The sequence below is a fragment of the Pollachius pollachius genome, assembly GCF_949987615.1.
Source record: "Pollachius pollachius genome assembly, chromosome: 15".
NCBI classification, from domain to species: domain Eukaryota; kingdom Metazoa; phylum Chordata; class Actinopteri; order Gadiformes; family Gadidae; genus Pollachius; species Pollachius pollachius.
Window position 1 is genome coordinate 6,150,099 of NC_136948.1, and position 26,415 is coordinate 6,176,513.

At 48.5% G+C, this 26,415-nt stretch overlaps 1 protein-coding gene across 1 annotated transcript; it reads left to right on the forward strand.

Annotated features, from left to right (window-relative positions):
- Positions 1-10,783: 10,783 nt before the first annotated feature.
- tmx1 (thioredoxin-related transmembrane protein 1) lies at positions 10,784-15,449 on the forward strand. The gene is made up of 8 exons (XM_079751984.1): positions 10,784-11,018; positions 11,361-11,476; positions 11,612-11,657; positions 11,888-12,016; positions 12,212-12,257; positions 13,591-13,692; positions 14,416-14,482; positions 15,035-15,449. Exons 1-8 carry the CDS (start codon positions 10,813-10,815, stop codon positions 15,304-15,306), a joined length of 984 nt encoding a protein of 327 aa, XP_079608110.1. The 5' UTR covers positions 10,784-10,812; the 3' UTR covers positions 15,307-15,449.
- The last annotated feature ends 10,966 nt before the right edge of the window (positions 15,450-26,415 follow it).

The following is a 26,415-nucleotide window of genomic DNA, read 5'->3' on the forward strand; positions in this document are numbered from 1 at the left end:
CCACGTACGGGCCTGGCTGTTAGGGGCCCTGCGGCCAGTCCAACCCCCCCCAACACCCAACCTCTCAGCTTCCCCTTCTCCAGGGAGCCTGCTAATGGAGCCGGCTCTCCGCCCTGCACACACTGTTGTTGTGAGAAGGTCTTTGTGGACGTTGGCCCTGGGAGGCTATAGGCCCGGCTCGGAGTGAACCGTCAGCGGCAGGAGGAGCCCGGAGGGAGATACATGGGAACCCCGCAATCTCTCCCTGGTAGTGATTATCACCGCATTGATTTCAGGGTCGGCTGCGGAGGGGATAACAAACAGGAGAGGTGGAGGATGAGGTAGCGGAGACGGAGGAGACGGAGGAGTCGGGGGAGGTCGAGGAGGAGGTGGGGGAGGAGGACGTTGGGGAGGACAATGAGAAGGAGGTGGAGGTAGTGGAGGAGGTGGGGGAGAAGAAGGAGGGGGTGGGGGAGGAGGAGGAGTAGGAGGAGGTTGAGGAGGAAGTAGAGGAGGTAGGAAGGAGGAGGAGGAGGAACCACGCTTAGATAGAGGAGGAGAGCAGGAATATGTTCAACCCCTGACACTGTCATGGAGGCATTTGATGGACGCAGGGGGACACCTCCACTGGGAATTGGGAAGCAGCGAGCGCCTGAAGTCAGGGAATCAAACCCATTACCTCACCATCCTGCTGACAAAACAATCCATTGGTGAAATACAACCCGCTCTCTTAGCCAACCTGGGATTAGAACCAATAAATCATGAACTCATCATCTTCTACATCACCCCCCCCCCCCCCCATCCAGTCAGGTCTGGTGTTCAATGAAAGTCGGCCATAAAGCATCTGATGCCCTCATAAAAGAGATCACAGTTGTGAGGCAGGGCAGTAAACCAGGGTACTGCGCTACACAGGGCCACAAATCATGTCGTCAATGGATTCGTCAATACAGCTCTTAACATCGCCCGGGTATTACCTCGCCTTCACGGGTCGAACGAGGAGAGGCCGGAGGCCGCCGGATTGTGTATCGATCTCTCCGTGGGTATCACCAGAGGAGCACCGCGGGGAGTCAGGAGAGACGGTCGGGGTGCAGCATTGCCAGATCGGGCCAGATTTCCTCCCCAATCTGGCAACACTGTCGGGGAGAGAGAGCATCCCGCTGAAGGGGATTAGTGGGGTGACGGGGTGCCACCCCACCCAGGGCTGGTGGGGGGGGTGAGGACATAAAGGACATAAAAGAGTTTATGATTTTTGTGTTTTCTCCCATGTGGATTTGATCTTTGAATATGTTTCTGTTTCTGGGGAGTTGGGGGAGGAGGAAGAGGAAGCTGGGAAGAAGGAGGAGGAGGAGGAGGAGGAGGAGGTGGAGGAGGTGTAGGAGGAGGAGGAGGTGTAGGAGGAGGAGGTGTAGGGGGAGGAGGTGTAGGGGGAGGAAGGGAAGGTGGAGGAGGGGGTTTCTGTTGGTAATTAAAGCACGGCAAAAATGTGTTGAATCGATTCTGTTTCTGGACAAAGAGATTGAAAGACTTTGGGGAGACTTTGTCTCCAACATGTTTGAGCTTTTTAATGGATAATGTTTACGTCTGGTGTAAACGGGTTCTAAAGGAACGTTGATCAAACATTCATCCCAGTCGTGTCGAGGCCTCTATCTCCGGATCAGGATGGTACAAATGACCTTGGTCACCCGTTGAATAGCGGGCGACCTTCCAACTTCCTCAGTCCCAGTCCCCCAGAATAGAGGAGCTAACTGGGCCAGAGCGAACCGAAATACGCTGTGACACCGTCCCCTCTCAGACACAGCAAACTACCCCGGGGGAGATGGCCGAGAGCTAAAGAGGTCAGGCGAGGTGCTAACGTTTTATTAGCGGAAGTTGGCTAGCATTAGCTCGACGTGCTACAGGAGGGCTAGCACAACATACATGCATACCTTGAATATCTCCCCTCTGTTGGAGGGCCTGGGTGAAGGGGGGGGGTGGGGGTATTCTGGGAGCATATGTGTCCTCGTTCATATTCCACCACCTAATGGCCTTACATTCTCCCAGGGGGTGTGCTGGCTTGACACTATGAGAACGCTGTGCGATGCTAGGTAGGTACAAGCGCCTTCTACGCTTCGGTCTCGACATCAATACAGTTTGGTGAGGTCTCCGCTGAGTCCTGAGGGATGTTCTTAACTGTTCCACTCCATTGTGTTTTATAGAATAGAGGGCTTCTAACACAATGGTGCGACTGTATTTAATTATTTAATCACAGAGCAGTCAGGACCAGGACCAGATCAGAGACGTCTTTTAAAATGAGTTCAATCTCAAGGTGTTATTCCTGAACACACGATCTGAAGATCCTCATTGGAAACCAGTCACAGTATCCCAGTAAAAAGAAGCAGAATAATGTAAAAGTTGTGGGCGAATATACCGTAAAAATAGAATACACTCAAATGTTTACGTACAGGACATGGAGAGGAGACACGACGAGAGACTACATAACATCGTGCTCAGACTCTGTGACTACGAGGAGAGCTGTCTATTGTGTAACAGCGACACGCAAAAAACAATTTTTCATAACAAGAACAACATTTCGGATAAGCCCGGAGAGACGGATGTGTTTTACGTCAGAGTCACAGCCGCGCCGCAGCCCCCGACCGGATGCCTGGCCGTGGGCAGGGAGAGAGTTTACCGCAGCGCTTGGCTCAGGGCACGGGGAGCTATTTTAACAAACAACAGAAAAAGCATGAAAGGGAAGGGATTGGGCGCTTCCGACGGCTGTGAAGCCTCTTCCATTATGCGCCGCTGCCCACCTCTTGCTATTTCCACGCTGCCTGCCGCCTCCTCGCCGTTCGTCTCCTCCCACGCCTTGCCATCCCCGTCCCTCTCTCCCAGACACCCAGGGGGGGGTAGGGCGCTGATAGGTGTCATCTGACAGTGACTCACGTACTGATGCTGCAGCGATGGTCAACGGTTTGCGTGTGCGTTTACGTAAGATGGGGGTTATTCGGTCGGATGTTCTGACGGTTGGTCGGCCGCTGTGTGTGGTCCACAACACATGCTGGGATGTTAGGTGTAGAAACCAACAAAGCCCGGCCCGGACGTTTTCTTTGTTGATCCTGAACAAGTCTAGTGCAAATCCAGTGGGGAGGGTTTATGGATCCCAGACGAAAGGTTCTGGGTTCAAACCCCAGTCTAACCTCCATCCTTAAGGGGGATTGATCTTGGAGCTGCATCTTAAAATAATGAACTAAAATAATGAGCATCTTAAAATAATGAACAAAATAAAGATTTATTTAGGATAAAAGTATCTGCCGAATGAAACGACATAACATAATCTCTGCTACCTTGACTGAAGACTAGGACAGTCCCCGTCTCATGGGGGACATATTGGACCAGGTAGGTAGCGTTCCTGAGACCTTTGAGATCCTAGCCTCAGTGAGATCCCAGACATTTCATCGACGGGTACGATTCCCCTCCAGCAGGACCCCAGGACATTGGATGAACGTCGGTCCAATCAGTGGCCGCGTTGTGATGGCGCCGGGCCGGCGAGACACACTAATCAATACACAACGGACCTGGGGAGGAATCACATACAACCAGCCACTCCGCTGCTGTGCGCCACATATATCCACCCATAAAGCTCAGCAGAAATCCTAAACACAGCAACTATGCGTTTGGATGCAGAGTCCTTTTTTTTTTATTAGTTTTGATATTAAAAGGGGGAATGTTTGTCACAGGCACACTTCAACCTCATTACTCATAATGACACTACCACTCCATTACTCATACTGGCACTTTACTTCATTACTCACACTGAGAAACTGAAAGTGTCAGAATACATTTGGTAGGTACGGCGTAATTAAACAGGCCCTTGTAAGGCGTCTGGGACCACGGACCTAACAGCCAATTAAATGACGACTTCTCTTTGCGCTTCCTTCATCCAGCGACTGGTAAGTTAGAGGATCTCCGCTGCTCTCGTCCTCACCTTTGACTAAATGAGTGATTAGATCCTCAGCCACTCTGCAGAGTGTCAACATTTACAGCCAGACGTAAACGCTCTCTTCTGAGACGTGTGTTCACACTGCTGGCTCCCACATCTGGTGGTACAACCATCACCGTCAAACACTGCCAGAGCATAAAACCAACAGCTATTCTGTTCCGCTCTTCAGTGTGTTCTTGTCATTATCTCAACAAACATGGAACAGAACTCCTAATGAGTTCTGAGCGAGGCCACAACATGTACCCGCTATGCTAATGTTTCCACATTAGCATACTAGCTCATTCCAACTCATCACAACGACTCGTTTTTGTGTGACTTCTCATTACGTTTTTGCTTGCTGGAGCAAACGAATAATTTGTAAAGTGACAGCTCTGCTGATGAGGGCGTGGGCGCCCTTCTGCCCGCGTACCGCTGGTGTTTCAGTCGACAGCGCTGAAGGTAAGCGTCCGTCTGTCCTCTGATCAACAGACACACGCAAACACATTTAAAGCAGGTGGAAAATGTTTGTTTTGCAAACTGTGTTTTGGTTGTGGATGTCGTCCGTAAGATAAGGCGGGGAGCGATACTCCTATAAACAGTTTCACAGTGCAATAGCAATCAGAGCAGTCCAGTTCTGTCCTTTTGCTGCGGTTGTCAAACACTAATATATCATTCAAATATCCATCAGGGATGCTCTGACGTTCTGTATTGTGTTCACTATGAGATGAGTAGCTGTGTTGGTCTCCACCATGACTTACCAGCTAGTCATGCTCATATAAAGCAGTCCCTTCCTCATACTTACTACATTAAGAGCAGCAGGGGCCGTGAGAACACAACGCCTATTGTCTCCGAACGATTCCGGGCCTTTCTCCCACCCGTGGAAATCCAATGAGCAGGAAGCAGGCGAGGTTGCTCTTCCCTGCTGTGAGTGGACACATGTAGGCCCACACCGTGTCTTAGGGAGACAGGAGGAAGGACGGGGGAGACCCCTATTCAAGACCCAACGTCCAGCAACATACACACAGCACCTCGGCTGCCTGATTGAGTCACATGACCTGAGTCAGATGACCTGCTCTCCATCAACGGCTTCGGGGCGTCTCATTCAAAGTTTGAATGGTGGACTAATGTGTACGAAAGATATGTACTAATGTTACATATGTTCTAAGATATCAGTTATTAGGTCAATATACTTTCATGAACGTTTAATATGCATTTCATGGTATTCTATAGCGAAATATAGTTCCTCCTGGTGTCAGGGTCCCCACAAAAAGCTTCAGAATTCGATCCCCGATGTTTGAAGACAAACCTATAAACGCCCTTGAAATCCGTCGCTTTGGATGAAAGCTCCTGCTAAAGCTTTCGCTAAATGCTTGTTTTCTCTGACTGAACCCCGCCATAGAAGCGTACTCTCTACAGAGGCATGCCCCTACGGCGCAATAAAACAGAACCAACACAGAAGAGATGAGAGTGACTTTAAACAGCTGTGCGGTTCTACTCTGAATATAACTCAACCTTGTTGTTTTCCTTTTGCTGCACTGAGGAGTTTCTTCACAGAAAACCTTGATTTCTTTTTCTCTCCTAAACTGTTTAGTCTACTAAACGTTTGAACAGCGAAAATGAAATAATTCCGATATATAATAAACGTTTATGCAGAAACAACCAAAAGATCGGAAACTTCCTGATACTCTACGCGCTGAAGCCACGCACACCGTTAGTCTTGACAGTGTTCTCGTGCTAATCTCAGAACGGACAGAAGCCATTCTGTTCACATTAGCCCCAAAGCCATCATAATTAACACTCTTCTAACATTCGCGGTTTAAGGTGCCAATCAAAGCTGTGAGTGAAGAGGCGGAGGGAGACAGCTAGCCCTGCCCCCAGAACAAGTGTAGGCGAGGTGCCACATCTCCAGTCACGTGACACACGCCTCTCCAGACTCATCTCGTCAGAGCGGCCTGGGTGTCAGATGGAAGAGGAGAGGAGAGGAGCATGTGGTCCACAACACACAATTAACTAATGGTATTATTGAACATTGATTATCGGAGAAATAACACACACACATTCACACAGAGCATGATAAAGACTTCTGTGTGTGTGTGTGTGTGCGTGTGTGTGTGTGTGTGTGCGTGCGTGCGTGCATGTGTGTGTTTGTGTGTCAAATGTTTATAGATGTGTGAGGACACACACACACACACACACACTCACACACACACACACACACACACTCACACTCCTTCTCAGAGGCGGGCCTCTTTGAGTGTGTTTAACCTGCTCTGATCTCCATTTCTCTATCGACCAACAGACATTTTCGGACGGCCGCATGACGTCAAAATTAATCCTGAAGAGAGATTATATTAACCACACAACACAAGACTGACTTCCTGTGAGTTTCTGGGCAACCAAGGGAATCTACAGCATCCATCTGCTGTCTCCAGACAGGAGATACTGCCTGGTGGAAACAACTCATGGTCTACTCATGGTTATTTAAATGGAGATGTAGACAATATCGAAAACAAAGAATTACACTAGTCTGGCTCCCGAAGGCACTAGGGACTGTGGAGAGAGAGAGAGAGAGAGAGAGAGAGTGAGAGAGAAACAGGGAAAGAGCGGGAGAGAGAGAGAGAGGGAAAGAGAGAGAGTGAGAGAGAGACAAAGAAAGAGAGATAGTGTGGGAGAGAGAGACAGGGAAAGAGAGCGAGTGTGAGAGAGAGACTGAGAGAGTTTTTGGTAGAGAGAGAGGGACAGGGAAAGAGAAGGTGTGAGAGAGAGAGTGTGAGAGGGAGAGAGTCACTGTTAGAGAGTGAGAGAGAGAGGAAGGGAGCGCAAGAACTAAACTATGGAATTCCAAATGCATTGTGGGAAGCAGGGAGAGGAGTGATTTATGGGTCGGCGGTCAGAGTTTCATTCCCTTCACATTAAGACACAATTATTCCCCACACTTTGTTGGGGGGAAAGTGAAGGATTGGGAAGCAGGGAATATCATATAACCGAGGCATGGGCCTGCGGGGAGATCCCAGCGAGTGTATACCCTGCCAGCCTTCTGTAATGAACGTCAGAGCGCAAGACGGATGGCCCGCGAGCAGGGGAGAGGATGGAGAACATTATGGATGATTTAAGACCTGTATTAGTGCACTTTAGAGTGTGTTTAGGGTTCTTTGTTAAAGGAAACAACCCTGTTAGAATGGGAAGGAGACAATAAGCCTGAAAGATAGATTTTAAATCTAGCCGAAGAGGTATTAGGGAACCGTTGATATCATCTTTTCAGTGATAGAGACCTTCCTCACCCCATCTATTATCTAAATGGCACGGATACGGGTTTGGAGATCGTGGAAAAACGATTGAGAAAATGTAACTCTGAATGAAATAATGACAAGCAGTCACCAGATTCACACAAGGACATTCAATTACATGTAAATGTTAAAAGGACTGCTTTGATATTACTTGTAGTCTCTAAGGGGCACTCAGTACATTCACAGTTGAACGCACACGCACAGACACACACACACAAACACGCACACACACACACAAACACACACACACACACACACACACACACACACACACACACACACACACACACACACACACACACAAAGAAAGGCCTGAGGGTCAGACTCAAACCATTGACGTACTCTCCCTCCTCCTCCTCCGCCCCTAGTGGCCCATGCCGGTACTGCACCCCAGGAGAATTGCGACGGCAGGAACAGCTTGATACCGGCACAGACAGATGAACGCCGGGACTCAGCAACATGGAGCCGACACGGGCAATTAGAGACGCCTGGGTGGCTGCAGGTGCTGCTGGGCTTAGCACGTGTGTGTGTGTGTGTGTGTGTGTGTGTGTGTGTGTGTGTGTGTGTCCGCCACATCTGCTGCTTGTCTGTAATTAAGATGCCCAGCGCTCAGGTGAGCACAGCCCTGCCTCCCTGGCCAATGCTGAGCTAGGGTCACCCTTTAAACCAATCAGATAGGAGCGCAGCGTTTGGAGAAGATTCTCTGAGAAAGACCATCAGAGGAGCCTGAGCAGGATAACAGAGAGATGGAGGAGGGTTCGAGACCCTCATCATACATCACATTGATGGGTTGGATTGTGCAGAATTTAGAGAAGGCAGACGCAGACACAGAATGTGTGTATGTGTCTGTTAATTTGTGTGTATGGGTGTATGTGTCTGTGTGTGTTAATGTGTGTGTGTGTGTATGTGTGTGTGTGAATGTGTGTGTTTGTGTGTTAATGTGTGTGTGTTTATGTGAATGTTTGTGTGTGTGTGTGTGTTTGCGTGTGTTAATGTGAGTGTGTGTTTATGTGTGTGTGTGTGTGTGTATGCTAATGTGAATGTGTGTGTGAGCGTGTTAATGTAAGTGTTTCTGTGTTTGTGTGTGTTAATGTGTGTGTGTGTGTGTATCTGTGTGTTAATGAGAGTATTTGTGTGTTTCTGTGTGTGTTAATGTGAGTGTATGTGTGTGTTTATGTGAATGTTTGTTTGTGTATGTGTATGTGTCTGTGTGTGTGTGTGTGTGTGTGTGTGTGTGTGTCTGTGTCTGTGTCTGTGTGTCTATGTGTGTCTGTGTGTGTGTTAATGTATGAGTATGTGTCTGTGGCAGTGATAGAGATAAAAGGCCCCATTCAATGGAGTTCCAGATAAATCCAGGATGAGATGAGATTGAAAAGGTGTCAACATGTGTGGGAGACCCTGACAAAGAGAGGGGGTTTGATGAGGGATGGTGGCAGAGAGAAGGACTGAGAGGAAGGGAGAAAACCAGAGGTGAGAGTCAGAGAGAGAGAGGTTGATTATGTTAATGCAAGAGAAAGATGGCTGGTAGGTGTGTGTGTACGACCAGAGACTGAGAGAGAGAGAGAGAGAGAGAGAGAGAGAGAGAGAGAGAGAGAGGAGAGAGAGAGAGAGAGAGAGAGAGAGAGAGAGAGGGAGAGAGAGAGAGAGAAGGAAAGGGAAAGAGAGAGGGAAAGAGAGGATGAGCGAGAGAGAGAGGATGACAGATAAGAGAGTGTGTCTGTGCATGCGTTTGTGTGTGTGTGTGTGTGTGTGTGTGTGTGTGTGTGTGCTTGTGTGTGTGAGTGTGTGTGTGTGCTTGTGTGCGTGCACATGCTTGTGTGTGCGTGCGTGTGAAAGGGGGCCAACAAGATGACATAAAGCTCCTTTAACAAGCACTTCAACACCATGTCTCTCCGCTCCTCTTACCACCTCCACACTCCCACGTATTGCCCCCCCCCCCCCCCCCCCCCCACACACACACCTCCTCTCTCCTCCTCATCCACTCCAAACCTTGACTACCGAATCCCGTGGATGATTCAATGCCTCAGAGGCCCTCTGACAGTAGCCCTTTAAACCCAACGTGTGGTGAGAGAACCCAACCCACGGCCTTCTCTGTTCAACACACCAATACACCGATACAGCTAATACAACTAACTTAAATCAACACAGGCTAATATAACAGAGTGTGGATTGTCAGTTTCTTCTCAGGTTGAATCATATAATATCTTGTTATATAATAAAAGAAAGAAAGAATATATTTGTAACCGTTTCTTCAAGTTGACTAGTAAATAATTTCTAGGCATCAACCTATTTCTAAAATAAATTATCTTAAATTGTATCTTAATCGATGCATTTTTTTGCCTTTTTCACTTGTATTGGTGAGTTTATTCACACATAACACACCCTTATAACACTTATAACACAGCCTTGATTAGTTGGTCAACTGCAGCACTTATGTTTAGACTGAAGTGTATACACAATCTATGTTGGCAAAGTAAGATCGTAACACAGTATACTTTTTTATATTTTGTATTTCAATAGGATACTATCAATACAATACAGATGGAATTTCGCTTGCATGGCTGAATCTGGCACATTTAGATGTTGAACTCTGGTGCTCGTGTTTAATAAAGTGTGCAGTCCCTTTTAAATAATGAAATCTGAATAAACGGTGCCTGACATTATGCATCTGTTTTTACAGTAAGCTTGTGATGGTGTATGGTGCATATTCTATAGCAGTAGTAGATAAGAAAACAGCAACACACAACATAGGTAAAATACTACAGTATCATGAATTGTTCTGCGTTCTTATTATGCATGCGGTGTTGTAAGTGGAGCAGGGCTGAAGGCCAGAGAAAAGGGGCCCACCTTACGCATGGAAAATAATGTCATCTGCGGGGTATTTATAGAATGCGAGGTTTCCTTAAGAAGTCTGCCTGCAGGTACAACTCGGCCACTAGAAAGACTGCTCATCTTCTCCGGAGGCACTTTCAAACCTCAGTTCTGAAGGAGGACGAGCAGATAGACAAAATAAGACTGACAGCATCTGGACTCTCCCGTTTACACACATTCATGAGCTAAACTAAATAAGGACACAAACGCGTCTCCCTCGTCCTCCTCTACATTGATATAGTTACTGTCCAATTTTTTCTCACTCTGCCCTCCGCATTACCCTAATCATGTTACGTACAACAGTGCCACCTGGTGGTGAATATATGTACTAGTTATTTATGCATATAGGAAATATCCCTAATTTCATGGTTAAGTTTCCACTCAATCGGGTGCTGTGCATACAGCATCATTAGAAATGTAAGAAAAGTATGCATATTTAAGGCATGTATTTAAATGTTTGCATACAAAATCTTTAGAGTAGTATTTTTCAACGTTGTATTCAATAATACGAAGATTCATTTTTATAATAATTAAACCTCTACTATCTATTCTAGACAATACGTTCACATTTAAATGTTTTCCAGGCTAATTTTAATATTTCGTTTCGTGTATAATCGAACTCTGACAACTGCGCATAATCGGAAGCGAGAGGGCGGGAGAAAGCATAACCGGAAGTGAGAAGGCGGGAGCCGAGACTGTACCCGATCGCAGCTAAACATGGCGAGCGTACAGTCTACGAGAATGTGGGGTACAGTATTCTCCCTGTCGCTCCGATCGAGACTGCACATGCTGTGCTTGTGTGTGACCCTTGTAATACATTTGACGTCGCAACCCGTGTCGGCGAGCCAGCGGCCAAGCAGCCTGAAGGAGATCACGGACGGGAACTGGGAGGACATCCTGGCCGGGGAATGGATGATTAAATTGTGAGTATTGCGCTGACGCTGGGTGCTAAAAGCTAGGCTAACGAACCCAACGCTGAGCCCGGTTGTGTGTTTACGTCCACTCGCTGATTCAGAGCTTGACAGTCGCTCTATGTTCGTTGTCAACAGAAATGTGATGTGATGTGTTGTATTTCTTGTCCCTAGAGTTCTCGTTACTCATGCCTGTATGGATACAGGTCTAAGTGGACTTACATAACAGTGGGCGCTTATACTTGGATTATAAACGAACGTTACTACGTGGTCTCACATCGACATGGACTGTTCATACCCTTTGATTCCTCGTTTACTGACTGTCAGAGGGGTCTCTGTGGTTCCTCCCCTTAGCTTCGCCCCGTGGTGTCCGGCATGCCAGCAGCTCCAGCCTGCGTGGAGTGAGTTTGCTGACTGGGGGGAGGACATGGGGGTCAACATAGCCAAGGTGGACGTGACTGAACAGCCGGGTAAGCATTGTTTTCCCCCTACCCCACCCGAGCCTAGGGTTAAAAAGTATCTCTCTCTGGCCCCTATTTATGTTAATTTGAGTGGTGTGTTTCTGCATTCCCTAATGATTCACCCTTCCTCGCGTCTCCCGTAAGGTTTGAGTGGGCGGTTCATCATAACATCACTTCCTACAATCTACCAGTAAGTGGTTACTTGGGTTGGTTCATTTCCTCTCTTCTTCTCTGAGCATGAACCCCTCTCCTGAGAATCGCCTACTTCCTGTATTACAAAGTGCTGTTAATAACTGTCACTATTACAATAACTGTCACTATTACTCACGCTTTCTGGTTATTAGGACACAAGTCATGTGGTGTATGTGTGTGCGCATGTGCGTGCGTGTGCGTGTGTGTGTGTGTGTGTGTGTGTTCCAGCTGCAAGGACGGTGTGTTCAGGAAGTACCAAGGAGCCCGCACGAAAAACGACTTCCTCGCATTCGTTGACGAGCAGAAGTGGCAAGCCATAGAGCCGGTGTCCTCGTGGTTTGGTCCATCCTCCTTCCTGTGAGTTAACCAACAGTGTAGCTGTCATTAGGTGCCTGAAATTATGAGACAGTATTTCCAATGACGTGCATTCAAATTGCAAATCTGCCGCAGGACAAAATAAGAAAGAGACTTTCTTTTTGAATTTGAGCTAGATGACATGTGAATGGCTACCAGCTCCCACACAGTGTAACCAGAAGTCTCTTCTCTCTGCAGGATGAACTCGATGTCTGCATTGTTCAAGCTGTCCATGTTTATCCGGGTAAGTGGTCTCCTTGTCCAGAGCAGCCCACTCTCTCTTCAACATGTAAAACCCTCTCCTGGCCCCCCAGGGTGTAGCTCCTCTGACAGGTCCCAACCTGCTGGTGATGTTAGATGTTCAGCATTGCCTCAGCCCACTCCCTTGTTTACGATGCCTCAGTTACCACGTTGGGTTGTAGGGTTATTTGTACATTTAAAGCAACAAACAACACAGGATCCCTTCCTCGCTGTGTTCCTCTGCCCGCGTTTCACGCACCTGTGATTGACGCGCAAGATGGATTAATCAAACCAATCAGGCACAAGATGCTCTAATTGTTCAGAAGTGAGCCGTGGACGTTGTAGTCAACTGGCTCATGGAGAGGCCGGCGCAGTCTACTTGGAACAGATATTCTCTCGGCGTGTTTTATGGCGCGTTTCCACCGGAGGGTGCCGGTCGGTTCTGTCCGCAAAGGTGCGTCACAGGTCACGTTTCCACCGCCAAAAGTGGGCGTGACCCGGACTGAGCCGTATTGAGCCGTACTCGTCTCGCAGCACTCCTCCGTTGGGGTACTGAGACGCTGGGAAGGGTGCCGGCAAGTTCGAGCTACACACGCTGTCCGTTGATAGGTCGACGGAATCGCACTTCTGTGCGACAGGGGGATAATAACAAACACATTACCCACAAGGTATTTCTAGACAACGGCGAAAGCTTCGTTTATTGAAGAAAATGTCTCGCAAAAGTTTGCCGTCCTTCTATGTCCTACATTGTTGCTCTTTGTTTCGTTGTGCGTGTTCTTTTTTTTCCTTGTATTTATTAGCAGGCTACACTGTGTGGGGCTGCTAGGAGATCACAATGATTACGTAGCTGCCGTGGCTATCGCCTTAGGGCTTGAACCCTGCCCTACCATAAGGGTACTGTCGGCGGTGGAAACGCGAGCTGTAACTGAGCTGTGCTGTACCGCCCCCTCACTACCGGGCTGAGGCGTGCTGGGTCCAAATCGTACCCGCCGGTGGAAAAGCGCCATTATTGACTGATAGCTGAATAATGGCCCGGCCAAGTTTGGCTTAGCTCAGGAGGTAGAGCGGGTTGCCTTGTATATTCTTGCTCAGGTGTCCCTGAGCAGGGAACCGTACCTTAACTGGTCCCGACGAGCTGGCTGTCGCCTTGCGTGGTTGACACCGCCGTCGGTGGGGGAATGTGTGCATGAATGCTTGTAAGTCGCTTTGGACAAAAGCATCTGCTAAAAGTCCTTAAAATGTAAAAGTATTACAGATTAATAATAACTCTATATACGTTTTCCATCGGGGGTCCTGATTGTATAAATCCTGTGTTAACGTTGTTTCTTGTCTTTCAGCGTTGTCATAACTACATGACAGACCAGCTGGGGATCCCTGTGTGGGGTTCCTACATCATCTTCGGATTGGCCACCCTGTTCTCTGGCCTGGCTCTCGGATTGGTGAGTTTATGCTGTCACTTCCGGCTACTGGAACAGGAGGCGGGACTATGAGTTAACATGGGTTTAGAAGAGAGTGGAAGGGACTTTGAGTTACATGGGTTTAGATGAGAGGGAGAGAGGGCAGGACATTGAGTTACATGGGTTTAGAGGAGAGAGAGAGGGAGGGACTTTGAGTTACATGGGTTTAGAGGAGAGAGGGCGGGACTATGGGTTTAGAGAAGAGAGAGGGCGGGAATATGAGTTACATGGGTTTAGAGGAGAGAGGGCGGGACTATGAGTAACATGAGTTTAAAGGAGCGAGAGGGCGGGATTATGAGTTACATTGGTTTAGAGGAGAGAAAGAGGGAGGGACTATGAGCTACATGAGTTTAGAGGAGAGGGGGAGGGATGGACTGTGAGTTGCATTTGTATGGAGGAGAGACAGGGCGGGACTATAAGTTACATGGGTTTAGAAGAGAGAGAGGGAGGGACTATGAGTCACATGGGTTCCGAGAAGAGAGAGATATTTTGAGTTACACTTTTCAAATGTCTCGTTCTCCTCGCCCTGGGGACTGGTAACCTGCATAAGCGGCTCACAGGAAGTGAGAGCACGAGAGATGGTGTTTCGATAGAGCAGGATAACACTGTTGCAGCCTGCTCTAGGCCAAAGGTTAATGGTGGAGTCAGGAAGTCGTTGATTGGATGATTATCCGACGGTGATGTGGTGGCGGTGTGTCTTCTCAGATACTGGTGTTCATCGCTGACTTCGTGTTCCCCTCGCGACGCTTCTCCTCGTCGGACTACTACCAGAGTAAGTGGGGGGGGGGGGGGGGGGGGGCTCAGGAGGAAGAGCGGGTGGGCTGGTAACCGGAAGGTTGCTAGTTCGGTCCCCGGCTCTTCCTAGCCGAGTGTATGTGAGAGAACCGCTGTGCATATGCAGTCCATTTACCAAGACGCTGGTTTGGATTTCTTCAGATATTTAAATGAAACGTCTGATTTTGTTTGGATGGGTTTCTCTGTGAGGCCTGTACATATAGGATAGTGACGAAGGAAGTGTGCAACTTCCTGTGTTTCTCTAAATAAACCATAGACACAGGTTAGCTGGTCCATTACATATCTTACGTCGAGACCTTTCACCTCGTACAGTTGAAACTGAAATATTTGACCTTATTTCAGAAAAAAGGTTAAAGTATCTAATATCAAGTATTGATATATTATACTGCTTTAGTGAATGCAACCGGTGCTTAAAGTGTGTGTGTGTGTGTCCCTGTTTCTGTCCCTGTGTACGCGTCCCTCCGTGTGTGTGTGTTTGTGTGTGTGTGCGTCCCTCCGTGTGTGTGTGTGTGTGTGTGTGTGTGTGTAGAGAAGCAAAGCCTGCAGCAGGCCCGTCTGCTCCAGCAGCAGGAGGCCGACCACGAAGCCGACGGAGAGGAGGACGACGATGAAGACGAGGACGAGGAGGAGGAGGAGGAGGAGGAGGAGGAGGAGTTCGGCGACCAGGACCAGGATGAGGACTGGACCCGGAGGAGAGGCTCCCCGGAGGGCCGGCCCGAGACCGGGGCCCAGGGCTTCACGGAGGAGGCGGTGAGGAAGAGGATCGTGGCCCAGCGGCAGGACGAAGAGGAGGACACTTAGAGGGCGTCGGCCCGTGGTCGAGAGCAGACCGGCGGCGGAGGCGGAGTTTGCGGTTGCAGAAAGGTCAGGTCCTGAGGCGGCAGTGTTCCCAGACGGAGGTCCACAGATAGCCCCCTGAACACCGTGAGTCCTCCCTCCTCCCTCCCTCCCTCCCCCCCTGGGGTGTTCCCCTGGTCTCCTTTGAGACCTACGGACCCCTGGCTCCGCCTCCCTCCCAGGTCCTCTCCCAGTCGACACCCTCCCAGCACCTGGTCTCTCTTTCGGAAACTAACCGCCAGCTGGACAATTGAGCTGTTTGAGATTTGAGTGTTTGCTATGCATCTTCTTTCTTTTCCTCCCTTCTCATCCGCTTTTATTTGCAAGTGTTATTTTTCTGTTTTTTCAGCTGAGGTCTGATTTTAACATTGTGTTTACTCATACCTATATTACTTAAATCTTACGTTTGTTTTGAATAATGGAATTGACTTGTTAACTTCGGTCTTTTAAAGACTCATTCGTAGCTCGAGTCTTTGGAATGATTCGAAACTGGATGGGTCCAAGGTGGCGGTTGAATTTGGTTGGCCGATAGCAGTAGGTACAGGGAGGGGGGCGGGGGGGGGGGGGGGGGGGGGGGGGGGGGGGGGAACATAACATACTGACTGGTCTCGGCCAGGCTGGACCTTGCTATATGGATTCTGCTGGAAAACAATCTCTTCTGTGTTTAAGTTAATGTAACTCCAGTTTAAAAATATGCCAAGGATTTCAGATGCTGTAAATATGATCCTGTTGTCTTGATATACGTTTGCAGAACTGATAATCAGAGATGTGTCCGTTGGTGGGAAGGTATTCATATTTTATTTTCAGGTCATTTTCTTATCTCTGATGTCGTCACTCCATTGATTTCTAGTCGTACGGTGGCCAACCGAAGCGTTGCATGCAGTTACACCACCGGGACAGCAGAGGGACCCTGCGTCCACCATTGTGCTAAATTCAATTTGCGTTTCTTCTCAGGGTCCGTCTGGTAAAATAATGCAAAACTTGACCGCAATGTTATTTTTTTTTTACAATTTAATTTGGGTTACTTATTAATCTATATCTAATTTGACAGATAACATCAATAGGGTTTTGTATATTTGAAACGTATCTCAACCCACTCTTGTTTTCCTTTGATAAAGTAGAGATGTTCCTTTGTATTGGACTGTATAAATTTCAGTCAATAACCAACATTTATGATGGCACATTTAACTATGGATTTGACTTACAATAAATAATATTTTTTGTTGCAGAAAACTGATTATTTCTTAGGTTACTTTTATTGTGAAAAGCTAATCTCTTCGGCGGTTACAGAAGGTGGTCTACCTGCTCTCCATGTTTATAGATTTTACAGGTCTTTGAGGTGGATAACTCTGAAAAGGCTGTGCTCCTTTACCGTGTGAACCAAATAAAAACATTTGAGAAAGTTTCACACCGTGGCTCTGCTTCAGGGAATGAACTCAAATTCTTCAAGGAAATAAGATTTTTTACAACTCAAGTCTTCAACGTTTGATCACTTTCAACAGTTTTTGACCACAATGATGTGTCTTGGAAGTTGGAAGTGCGCTTGCTTTTGATTTGGTTATGACAGCCTGTCCCGCCCCTCTTTAATTGAAACGGTTCTTAAACAATAACTGCATGAAGGAGTAGGCGCTGTTCATTGGAGCACAGAAGGAATTTTTGTTGACTTTAGAATTCCGGGGAAGATATCGAAGAGTACATTTACAAGACAAAATGTTGCAGGTGTGGATGTTGTGCAGGGTACGTGTTTGCGAACACGGAGTAGGAGAATATCACTTATTTGTAATTAACATGCAGAACTTTACTGAAGAATTACCGATAATTCCACAATTTCCTTGAGATTTCCCATGTCCGCCAACTGTCATTCCACTCTTTACCACTAGATGGTATTCTTCCATTGAGTTTCCGCAATGTTTACGCTGGTATGCAAAAAGACAAAATTTACGGGATAATCCGATGTCGATTTGAATCTCCAGAATCCAATTGGTTGTTGAATCCAATTCCTTTAGAAAATCCCCCCTGTAGACCGAAGGGGCGGCAGGTCCAGCACACGTCTCCCAGCCGAAGGGCCTGTGGGCCCGTAAACGGTGTTAACACCCAGGTTGCATTTCAGTCCCATTGTAGGGGAGACTCCAGCCCTCCGGCGAACACACTGCTGCTTTACTCATCACACTGGCTTAAGAGGAAAGCCAGACATAGCAACTATCCGTCTATCTGTCTGTCTGTCTGGGAGAGGGAGAGAGAGAGCGTGCATGTGACGTGTGTGTGTATGAGTGAGAGCGAGAAAAAGCGTTCCTATGTGTATGTATGTTTGTGCTTTCAATTCAAAGTCAGAGAGAGAGAGAGCGCTTGAGCGAGCTGTGGGCATCCCCTTCCCCTCTGTGTATCATCTAGTCGGGGTCAAAGTCAAGACCAGGAGCACGGAGCCGCCGGAGAGAACGACAGCACCAAGCATTTCCCACAATGCCCTACTGCGGTGCCTCTATTTCGGAACGCATCATTTTCACATATTAAATCTGTCCACTTTCCATTTTGGTCTTTCCTTTCCCCATTGTTTGTGTGTGTGTGTGTGTGTGTGTGTGTGTGTGTGTGTGTGTGTTTTCCTTTATAATTATATGCCCATAGGTGGAGGCAGGGGTGTGTGAAAGGTGAGTCGGGTAGTGATGATGTGCTGGCAGTTAGCGGTTGGCAGCGAGCCCTCGCGACGTCTCCCAGGCGCGTCTCTCGCTTCATTCATTATGGATCCCCCCTCTTCTCTCCCTCTGGGTTTTAGGCCAGAAGTACGTTTCGCGGCGACCGCATTCAAATACAATTCAGAGAAATAAACAGGGCATTGTCGGAGGGTCTTACAGCCACACCGTAGAGCAAGCGGGAGAAAGCCCTGCTTTCGCCGCAGTCCCTAGACGTCCGCCTTGCGGTCAGCCAATTAGAAGCCCCGATTACGACGACGTGATGGAACCCGTCTGTTTAGGGTAACCCTGGTAACCGCGATTTAAAAGTGTCCGTCCGCGGACAACCTCAAACGTGGAGGGAAGACCGAGAGAGCAGTTATGTTGTTGTTTTTACACACGACATACTGGCCGCAGAATGTGTGTGCGTGTGTGTGTTTGCACTGTAGTGTTTTTTTGATCAAAACAACACACGCACCCGCACACACGTACGCATACTTTGTCGCGCAGACGCGAGGAGTCATTTCCTTCCTGGCCCGATGATAACATGTGTGGCAAGAAGCAAAAGAAAAACATGAGCTGGTGGCTTGATGGACCTCTGGACCCCACCCTATTGGGCATGACGGAGGGGGAACTTCAGCGAGAGAAGTCCCGTCTGTTGACCCTTTCCTCCACGTCTCCACGCTACTGAAATAGCAGGAGACAGGCTACTCCTGTGGGGCTGAACAGGGGAAGGTCTGTGCCAAGCCCAGCCCTGTCCATACTTCAGAGAGCAAGAGGTGGGTGGGGTTGTGGGAAAGTAAGTTGATTAGTCGATTTGCGAAGAGTTTAACACGTATTTCCAAGCAGCAGGTGTATGATTCATGCAAGTTACAACCACAAATCTATTTGGCAAAGGATACTCATTATGAACAATGAGTGGAACACAAGTAGAATAAATGAAACAAAAATGATAAAAACAGGGTCATCGTAACGAGACGAAATGTCTTTTGGATATTTGGGCAGACGCGGTGCCAACATATAGGCTATAATATGTTGGAGAACACTTATAAAAATTATGCTCTGATGCTCCAAAAGTACCGAAAATGTTTGTAACTGTATGAAAACATTCCGCATAAGCACAACGAGGGCAGCACACTGAATCTCCATAATCTCCATAGTTTGTTTACCTTTTTTTGTATGCGTTACCCCATGTTACCCCGCCCCCGACGTCTTGTCCAATGATTGAACGATCTATGCACACACTTGCGTTGTTGACAAATTCTCTGACTTTTGCGAAAAATTGCGTTTTGGTTCGGACCAAAGAGATCGAACTAAGGACTTTCCTGGTGTGAATACGCCCTTACTTCGTACAGTTAAATTCGAACTAATGTACTGCCTGATATCCGTCCAGATATAATGACTTTAAATAAGCAGATTAAACCAGAGAGTGCTGAAAACAGGCAGTGATTTATGCGAGGTTGGACAGGGGAGTCTTAAAACGTTTTCGCACATAAAACTCCTCTTCGAGCGTTTACCTACGAGGTGAGGTTGTTGGTTCAGTGATTTGAGGGCTTTGCGGTGAGTCTGGTCGGTGTGAAGACGCTAGATATTTACCCAACAGAGCAGAGATAATAAAACCGAAATTAACCCGGGATGTGGTTACCATGGAGACCAGGTTCTGTACTCGCAGCGCGGCTTGTTATTTACGTTCTACGTTGTTTCGTTTAGCTTGGTGCGTCCAAGCGCGACCTCGCACACACTTTAAACAAACTCATTTGTTTAAACATTAGCCTGGATTAGGGGCAGTTGGGTGAGTGAGCTACAGATAGCTTGAGAGAGAGTGTGTGTGATTATCACTACCCCGTACAGACAAAAAGCCATAAAACTAACACACCACATTGTAAAACTCATTTTAATTTGAAGAATAAAAATCCAGAAGTATGCACGCACGCACATGCAACACACACACCCCCACACGCGTGCGCACACATACACACACAAGCACACACTACTGTTGAAAGGGGTCGTTTCCATTGTTTTTCCATGTAATCTGCATCCCGTTTATTTTGATCTTGTTGTTCCTCTAGAGTCTTCTAAACTCCCCCAGGGGTTCCATCTGTTTATCTCCTGCCATTTGTGTCTATTTCTATGTTCTTCTCAATATGAACTCCCATTATATCCTTCACTGTGCAAATAAACTGAAAACTCTAAACCAAACCGTTTTCCCTCCACCACCTTTATTAGCATCCACGCTACAATCCATGTTCTGCACACAAAGAATCCATCCGATGGCTGCAGAGAGCTACCATACTAAACAGAGTTTGGCTCAGCATATTCCATCTCTGGTGATACTTCTCTCTCGCGGTCCGCGAGAGAGAAGTATCAACAGAGAAGGAATATGATAAGCCAAACTCCTCTCCCCCCCAGTGATCTATGGGCCAACCCTGTGTCAGAGAGAGAGAGTTAATCTCCAGGACGGAACACAGAGGAGAGTGGCCGCCTAAAGACTAGGGGGACAGCCCGAATGCAAGACGCAGGTCAGGGCCTGAAGACCACAGCTCTCTCTCTGCTCTGGACCTGGCACCGAGCTGTAGGGCAGGACATAATCCTGAGTTGTTCTTTGGCGTTCGGTTTATAGGCTTACAGCCCCTGGGGTAGGGGCAAGAAACGGTCTTGTTTTAAAGTCAAGAACGTCTGGTGATAATAAACACAGATTGGTCCTGAATCACACGCAGGCTTTGGAAGGAGGCGACGTTCCTAAGAAGCTGATCCCAATCTTACCGGGGACAAGGTGAGGACACAGAGCTTGATGTCTGTCATCAGGGAGCCAGGTCACAGCCTTCCTCTGAGCTCTGAGGACATCAGAGAGAGCAGGGATGGCCGTCCTCCCCGCCAGGCCTTCACACGGGCTCGTGTTTCCAGACCGCTGGTGGTTACATAAAGCGGGGAGACGGCCAGCGGTCGTCATAGATCGGGACAGCTTTGTGAGTTATTATCCTGACGGGTATCAGTGCAGCGCCAGATGGGCAGATTCCCTCCGACCGCAGTCGCACGTTGGAAAGGACGGCTCACGCCGATGCCGTGCAGGACGGTCCGGAAGACGGCTACACCCTCGCCGCTCCTTAGTGGAGGACGGCTCTGTCCCTGCTACACCCTGGCTGTCTGTCCTCCGCCTTCTCCGTCTGGTCGGGAGTGCTCTAAAGAGTCGGTCTGTTCAGGGCACAGATGAGAAGACCAGATTTCCCAGTTGTGAACTTTACGGCGAGATCAACATGGTGGATCGTTCCAGGAGGGCCACTTCTCTCTCTGTGATGTTCGGATGAGGACGAGATGAAGCCGTGACTTTTGACCTCTAGGGACCGGCGAGAGGAGGCTGACACTAGTACTTTCTGTTGGATTGTTTGCTCACTCATCCAACCAGTTGTGTCTGTTCCAGGGGGTTATTGTTCTTTCTTTTTGAAAAGGAAGAACACCACAATGGCAATACTGTTTTAAAGAAGGTTTCCCAGAAAGCAAAGCGGCCAGGCATCCTCAGCAGCATTCCAAATATCCATAACCACCCCGACCAGAACTTGGAGCTACTGCTGTGTGAACACTTCCTGCCACACAGTGCCCACTTCCTGTTTACCTCTTAGAGCACAGTGTGAGGAAAAAGGAGTTTACTGTGTACTTTGTGCATATATGTGTGTGTGTTAATATATGTGTGTGTGTGTGTGTGTGTGTGTGTGCGTGTGTGTATATGTGCGTGCGTGTGTGTGTGCGTGTATACGTGTGTGTGCGTGCGTGTGTGTATATGTGCGTGCGTGTGTGTGTGCGTGTCTGTGCGTGTGTATATGTGCGTGTGTGCATGCGTGTCTGTCGTTGTCCCCTTCCAGAGAGGCGTGCGACCGGGCTGTGGCCCTGGCACCTGCAGCTGGTACGGAGGCGGAGGAGGAGGGATATTCCTGGAGCCCGCCTGACAGCGCTCCACGGAGCAGCCGTGGCCCGGCCATGCCCCAGAGCCCTAATTACAAGACCCGTACGGCGGTCCAACGACTGGGGCGGCGCGGGCGGGGTGCCTCCGCTCCTCCACGCCTCCGGGTGCTTTAATTGAGTGGCTGTGCTGTTTGTCAACATGTATATTTAGAGTCCTCTGATAGGAGGAGAGAAATGGTGCCGTCCTGGATTAGGAAGGCTAGCAGTGTGCGTGCTAACAGCTAGCGGTGTGCGTGCTAACAGCTAGCGGTGTGCGTGCTAACAGCTAGCGTTGTGCGTGCTCACAGCTAGCGGTGTGCGTGCTGACAGCTAGCGGTGTGAGTGCTAACAGCTAGCAGTGTGCGTGCTGACAGATAGCAGTGTGAGTGCTAACAGCTAGCAGTGTGCGTGCTGACAGCTAGCGGTGTGAGTGCTAACAGCTAGCGGAGTGCGTGCTGACAGCTAGCAGTGTGCAGGCTAAAAGCTAGCAGTGTGGGGCTGACAGCTAGCAGTGTGCGTGCTTACAGCGAGCTAACACACTCACCCAAAGGTATACACACAAACGTACATACACACACACACACAGATTTACACAAACGCAACAAAATACCCACCCACACATGCAAACTGACAGCAAGGTCCAGCTCAGTCCTGACCCCGGCTTACCCGGAGATGATGGGTGAGTTTGTCTACATGCTAGTTCTCAGGGTCTACAGCACTGTTCTGTATCGAGCACAGCATACTGCAAGATGTTCCGTATCACAATGCAACTGGGACATCAAACTACACCTCATAAGGTGTCTTATTCTGTCCTATGTCTTAGGACTGGGCCTTAAATATCACAACCACAGTGGATCACAGGGAGACTAGTGGGGAATACTTAACAAATGATGATGATGATGTTTATTTTTGTGTCATGCCACACAAGTGGCCCATCCCACACAGGATTACAAGACACCAATAAAACTACACAAAGACTGTAGCACATACACAATCCCAATACACTATACAACACAATACAATCGGTTTGGGGAAAAACACACTAAATATAAACTGACACGCCTACACCCCCACCTTTTCAATAAAGTTTGAATAGCCAAGCTAACATTACACATCTGTGTCACGCATATAATGAACATCTTTACATCAACTTTTTTATCTAACCTTCGTCGTTAATCATGATAAAACACAATACAAAATAAAATTAATTATATATAATGAACTATAAGGGCTGTATACGGTACAGTTTTCGCTTTTCATAACATCAATATCTAGCAATACAAAGTAACCCTTATCTATTTGTGCATCCATAAATGCTTTATCATGTTATATAACATAACTACTTCAAAGCAACAGCTAACTGAGGTCAGGTTTCACCAACGTTGGAAAACGCTCTGGGCAAAGCGACTTGTAAGCCGAGTGGGAGGATTCAGAGACCAAAGGGGTTCAAATAAATCAAGTGTCATGACTGTGAAAGAACACGACCAATGAGAGGAGCCCTTTCTTCCACCTCCAACCAATACGAGAGAGGAACCGTGGGAATAAGTTGTCTTTCCCGTGGGACCCTGGGTGGACTGCTTAATGGTCCCGTTGATTAAAATAATCATGGGGGGGCTTAATCCATCCCACCGGCGCTCTCATCAGTGTAAGGGGCGTGGCCTGTGTCTCAAGAGGGCGGGGCCAGAACTCTTCCGGCGAGCTGTGATTTAGTGAATATTAAAAATCTCTGTCTCTGCTGCGACAAGTTCATTATTCTCCTCATCCTCCAAAGTATGGATCAGACCCCCTGGCTGAGCTCAGGGAATTAATGAAGCCAAGCTCGTATCTCTATGAACCGAGTATAATAGTATAAGTAATAAGTATAATACGATATAATAAGTATGTTGACGTGGCCAATCGGATCAGAGCGGGAGGTAATGGGCCGAGCCCTGCCTAATAATACCAGGAGTTTGTAGATGATGTTTCATTTACATGCGGATATTAAAATGGATATAAAATGGATCTTTCTAATGGGGGGAGACTGGGTGTCAACAGAGAAGCTGAACAGAGAAGTGTGCAGAGTCTACCTGCAGGCAGAGCAGCTGACCTCTACCTGCTCCCTAATGACAGGTCAAGACACTACTCTGGACAGAGGCACCTGCCGTGAATTAGTGAATCATTGTTCCGGGCCTCATTGACGTCAGCAGAGCATGTACCACTGCGAATCATCCCAGGTGGAAACTAAATCCGCAGCATGCTTTATATTCCAGTCACTCCAGATACGGTTCCTCCGTCGGCCCAACGCTTCTAGAACCTCGTGGAAAATCCTCAAACAGCCGCGGCCGTCTTTCATCCTCCATTGCGATTCACGAGGAGTACAGACACACTTCCCGTCGGGCCTTGCCCCACAAAGGGAATACCAGATGGGATCCGTCACTGCTGTTGTTGGAGTTGTGAGCTCCGTGCTGACTTACAGATCAGACTCTGGTTCTGTGAAGTCCTCCCCATCACCTCCTCACCAACCTCCAAGAACGCCCCGGCACAACTTCACTCACATCACCCTCTTTGTGCTTTGTACTCTGATGTTATTCCTGTTCATCCGATGCCTCGATCCACTCCTAACCCTCGTTGGGAGGAGGGATCCACCGTCTGTCCTTCCTTTGTCCAGGGTTCTCCCCTCTGGGTTTGGGGGAGTGTTTCCTTGTCCTTCAGAGGGCTGAGGGTTACGGGGGGGGGGGGGGGTGGTGGGTTGTGTGAAGCCTCGAGAAGACACTGTAAATGTGATCAAGGGCTAGAGAAATGTGGACTTGACTTGACTCTCCTTGCACCGTCCAAAATGGATTCTGCTCTCTGCAGCGTCGGAGAGCCTGACATCGGGGGATTGGAGATTTATGTGTTGTCGTGTTTTGAGAGAGAAAGTCAGCCGATTCCGTCAAGCCCGCCAACCTCCACCTCAGCGAATGCTTCTCCTCTCCTCCTGACACGCTCGTATGAAATACATTCGATGCAGGATCTCGCCGTCCTGACCCCCCCCCCCCCCCCCCCCCCCCCCACCTTGCCTTCAAAGTCCCCGGTCTGAGGGCAGACGCCCCCGTCCCCCCCCCCGCCCCGCTGCGGCTCACTGTGGACAATGTAAGCACAGGTGTCGTCCGTCGTCTATCATGAGAACACAACATCAAACAGTTCTCTGTTGACCCTCTGCAGTGTGTGGCGGGGAACGATAAGCTGTGTGAACGCTGATTCACGATTCCACACGGGGCACAGCGTTTATAATCCCCTCTGACTGTTGTTGTCCTGCCAGCCCTCCCTTCGCCGTGTAAGCCCTGGCCTGGCGGGACACACCGCCACACCGTTGGTGATTTCCTTGCTGTTTTTCCTGCTGACTGCAGGAAGGCCAATGCCTTCATTGTGGAAGCCCACAAACAGACATTCTTCATTAGCAAACTCAGGGCTTTCTTCGTCTCAGTTTCTGGGAAGCAAGGCTGGATAATGTTGTCGTTGTGGATCGCCGTATTAGGTCGTAACGTCCGTGCCATTCGTGATCGACTGTCCTCATGTTTCATATGATTGTAGTGTCAGCTTTCGACTGTCATTGTCTTCTGGGTGTGCGATATTTCGAAACAAAAATGCGTGAAAAATTGACGACCAAAGCGTGTCACTCCACCTAGCGTATTATTTTTCAACCCGACCCCCTGGCCCAGAGCCCAGGTTCCCCAGCAGGATCCACGTTCGGTCGGGCGGGACACATGGTGGTGAGAGGACCCCTGGAGAGACGAACGATGGGGGGGGGGGGGGGGGGATTCCTTGACCTCCTGATTCAGCAATACACCTCACAGCAGTTCAGCAGGTCACAGTTCAGAGGTCAGATCCCAGCCAGGCCGGTGTCGGCCACATGTCGGAGGATAAGGAGGGACACAAGTTACTGGGACACATCGTACTGGGAGTGGTACAAAACCTACTGGGACACATCCTACTTGGACACATCCTACTGGGACACATGTTACTGGAACACATCCTACTGGGACAACACCTACTGGGACACAACCTACTGGGACACATCCTACTTGGACACCACCTATTCTGACACGTCCTACTGGGACACAACCTACTGGGACACATCCTACTGGAACACCAACTACTCTGACACATCGTACTGGGAAACAACCTACTGGGACACATGTTACTGGGACACATGTTACTCAGACACATCCTACTGGGACACATCCTACTGGGACACCACCTATTCTGACACGTCCTACTGGGACACAACCTACTGGGACACATCCTACTGGAACACCAACTACTCTGACACATCGTACTGGGACACAACCTACTGGGACACATGTTACTGGGACACATGTTACTCAGACACATCCTACTGGGACGTGTTTTGCAGAAGTAAAACTGGTTTACACAGCCAAGATGAGATTTCTCCATTTTCATCCTTGAATTTACTACTTACTCTTTATTTGATTTTATCTGGATTTGTTGG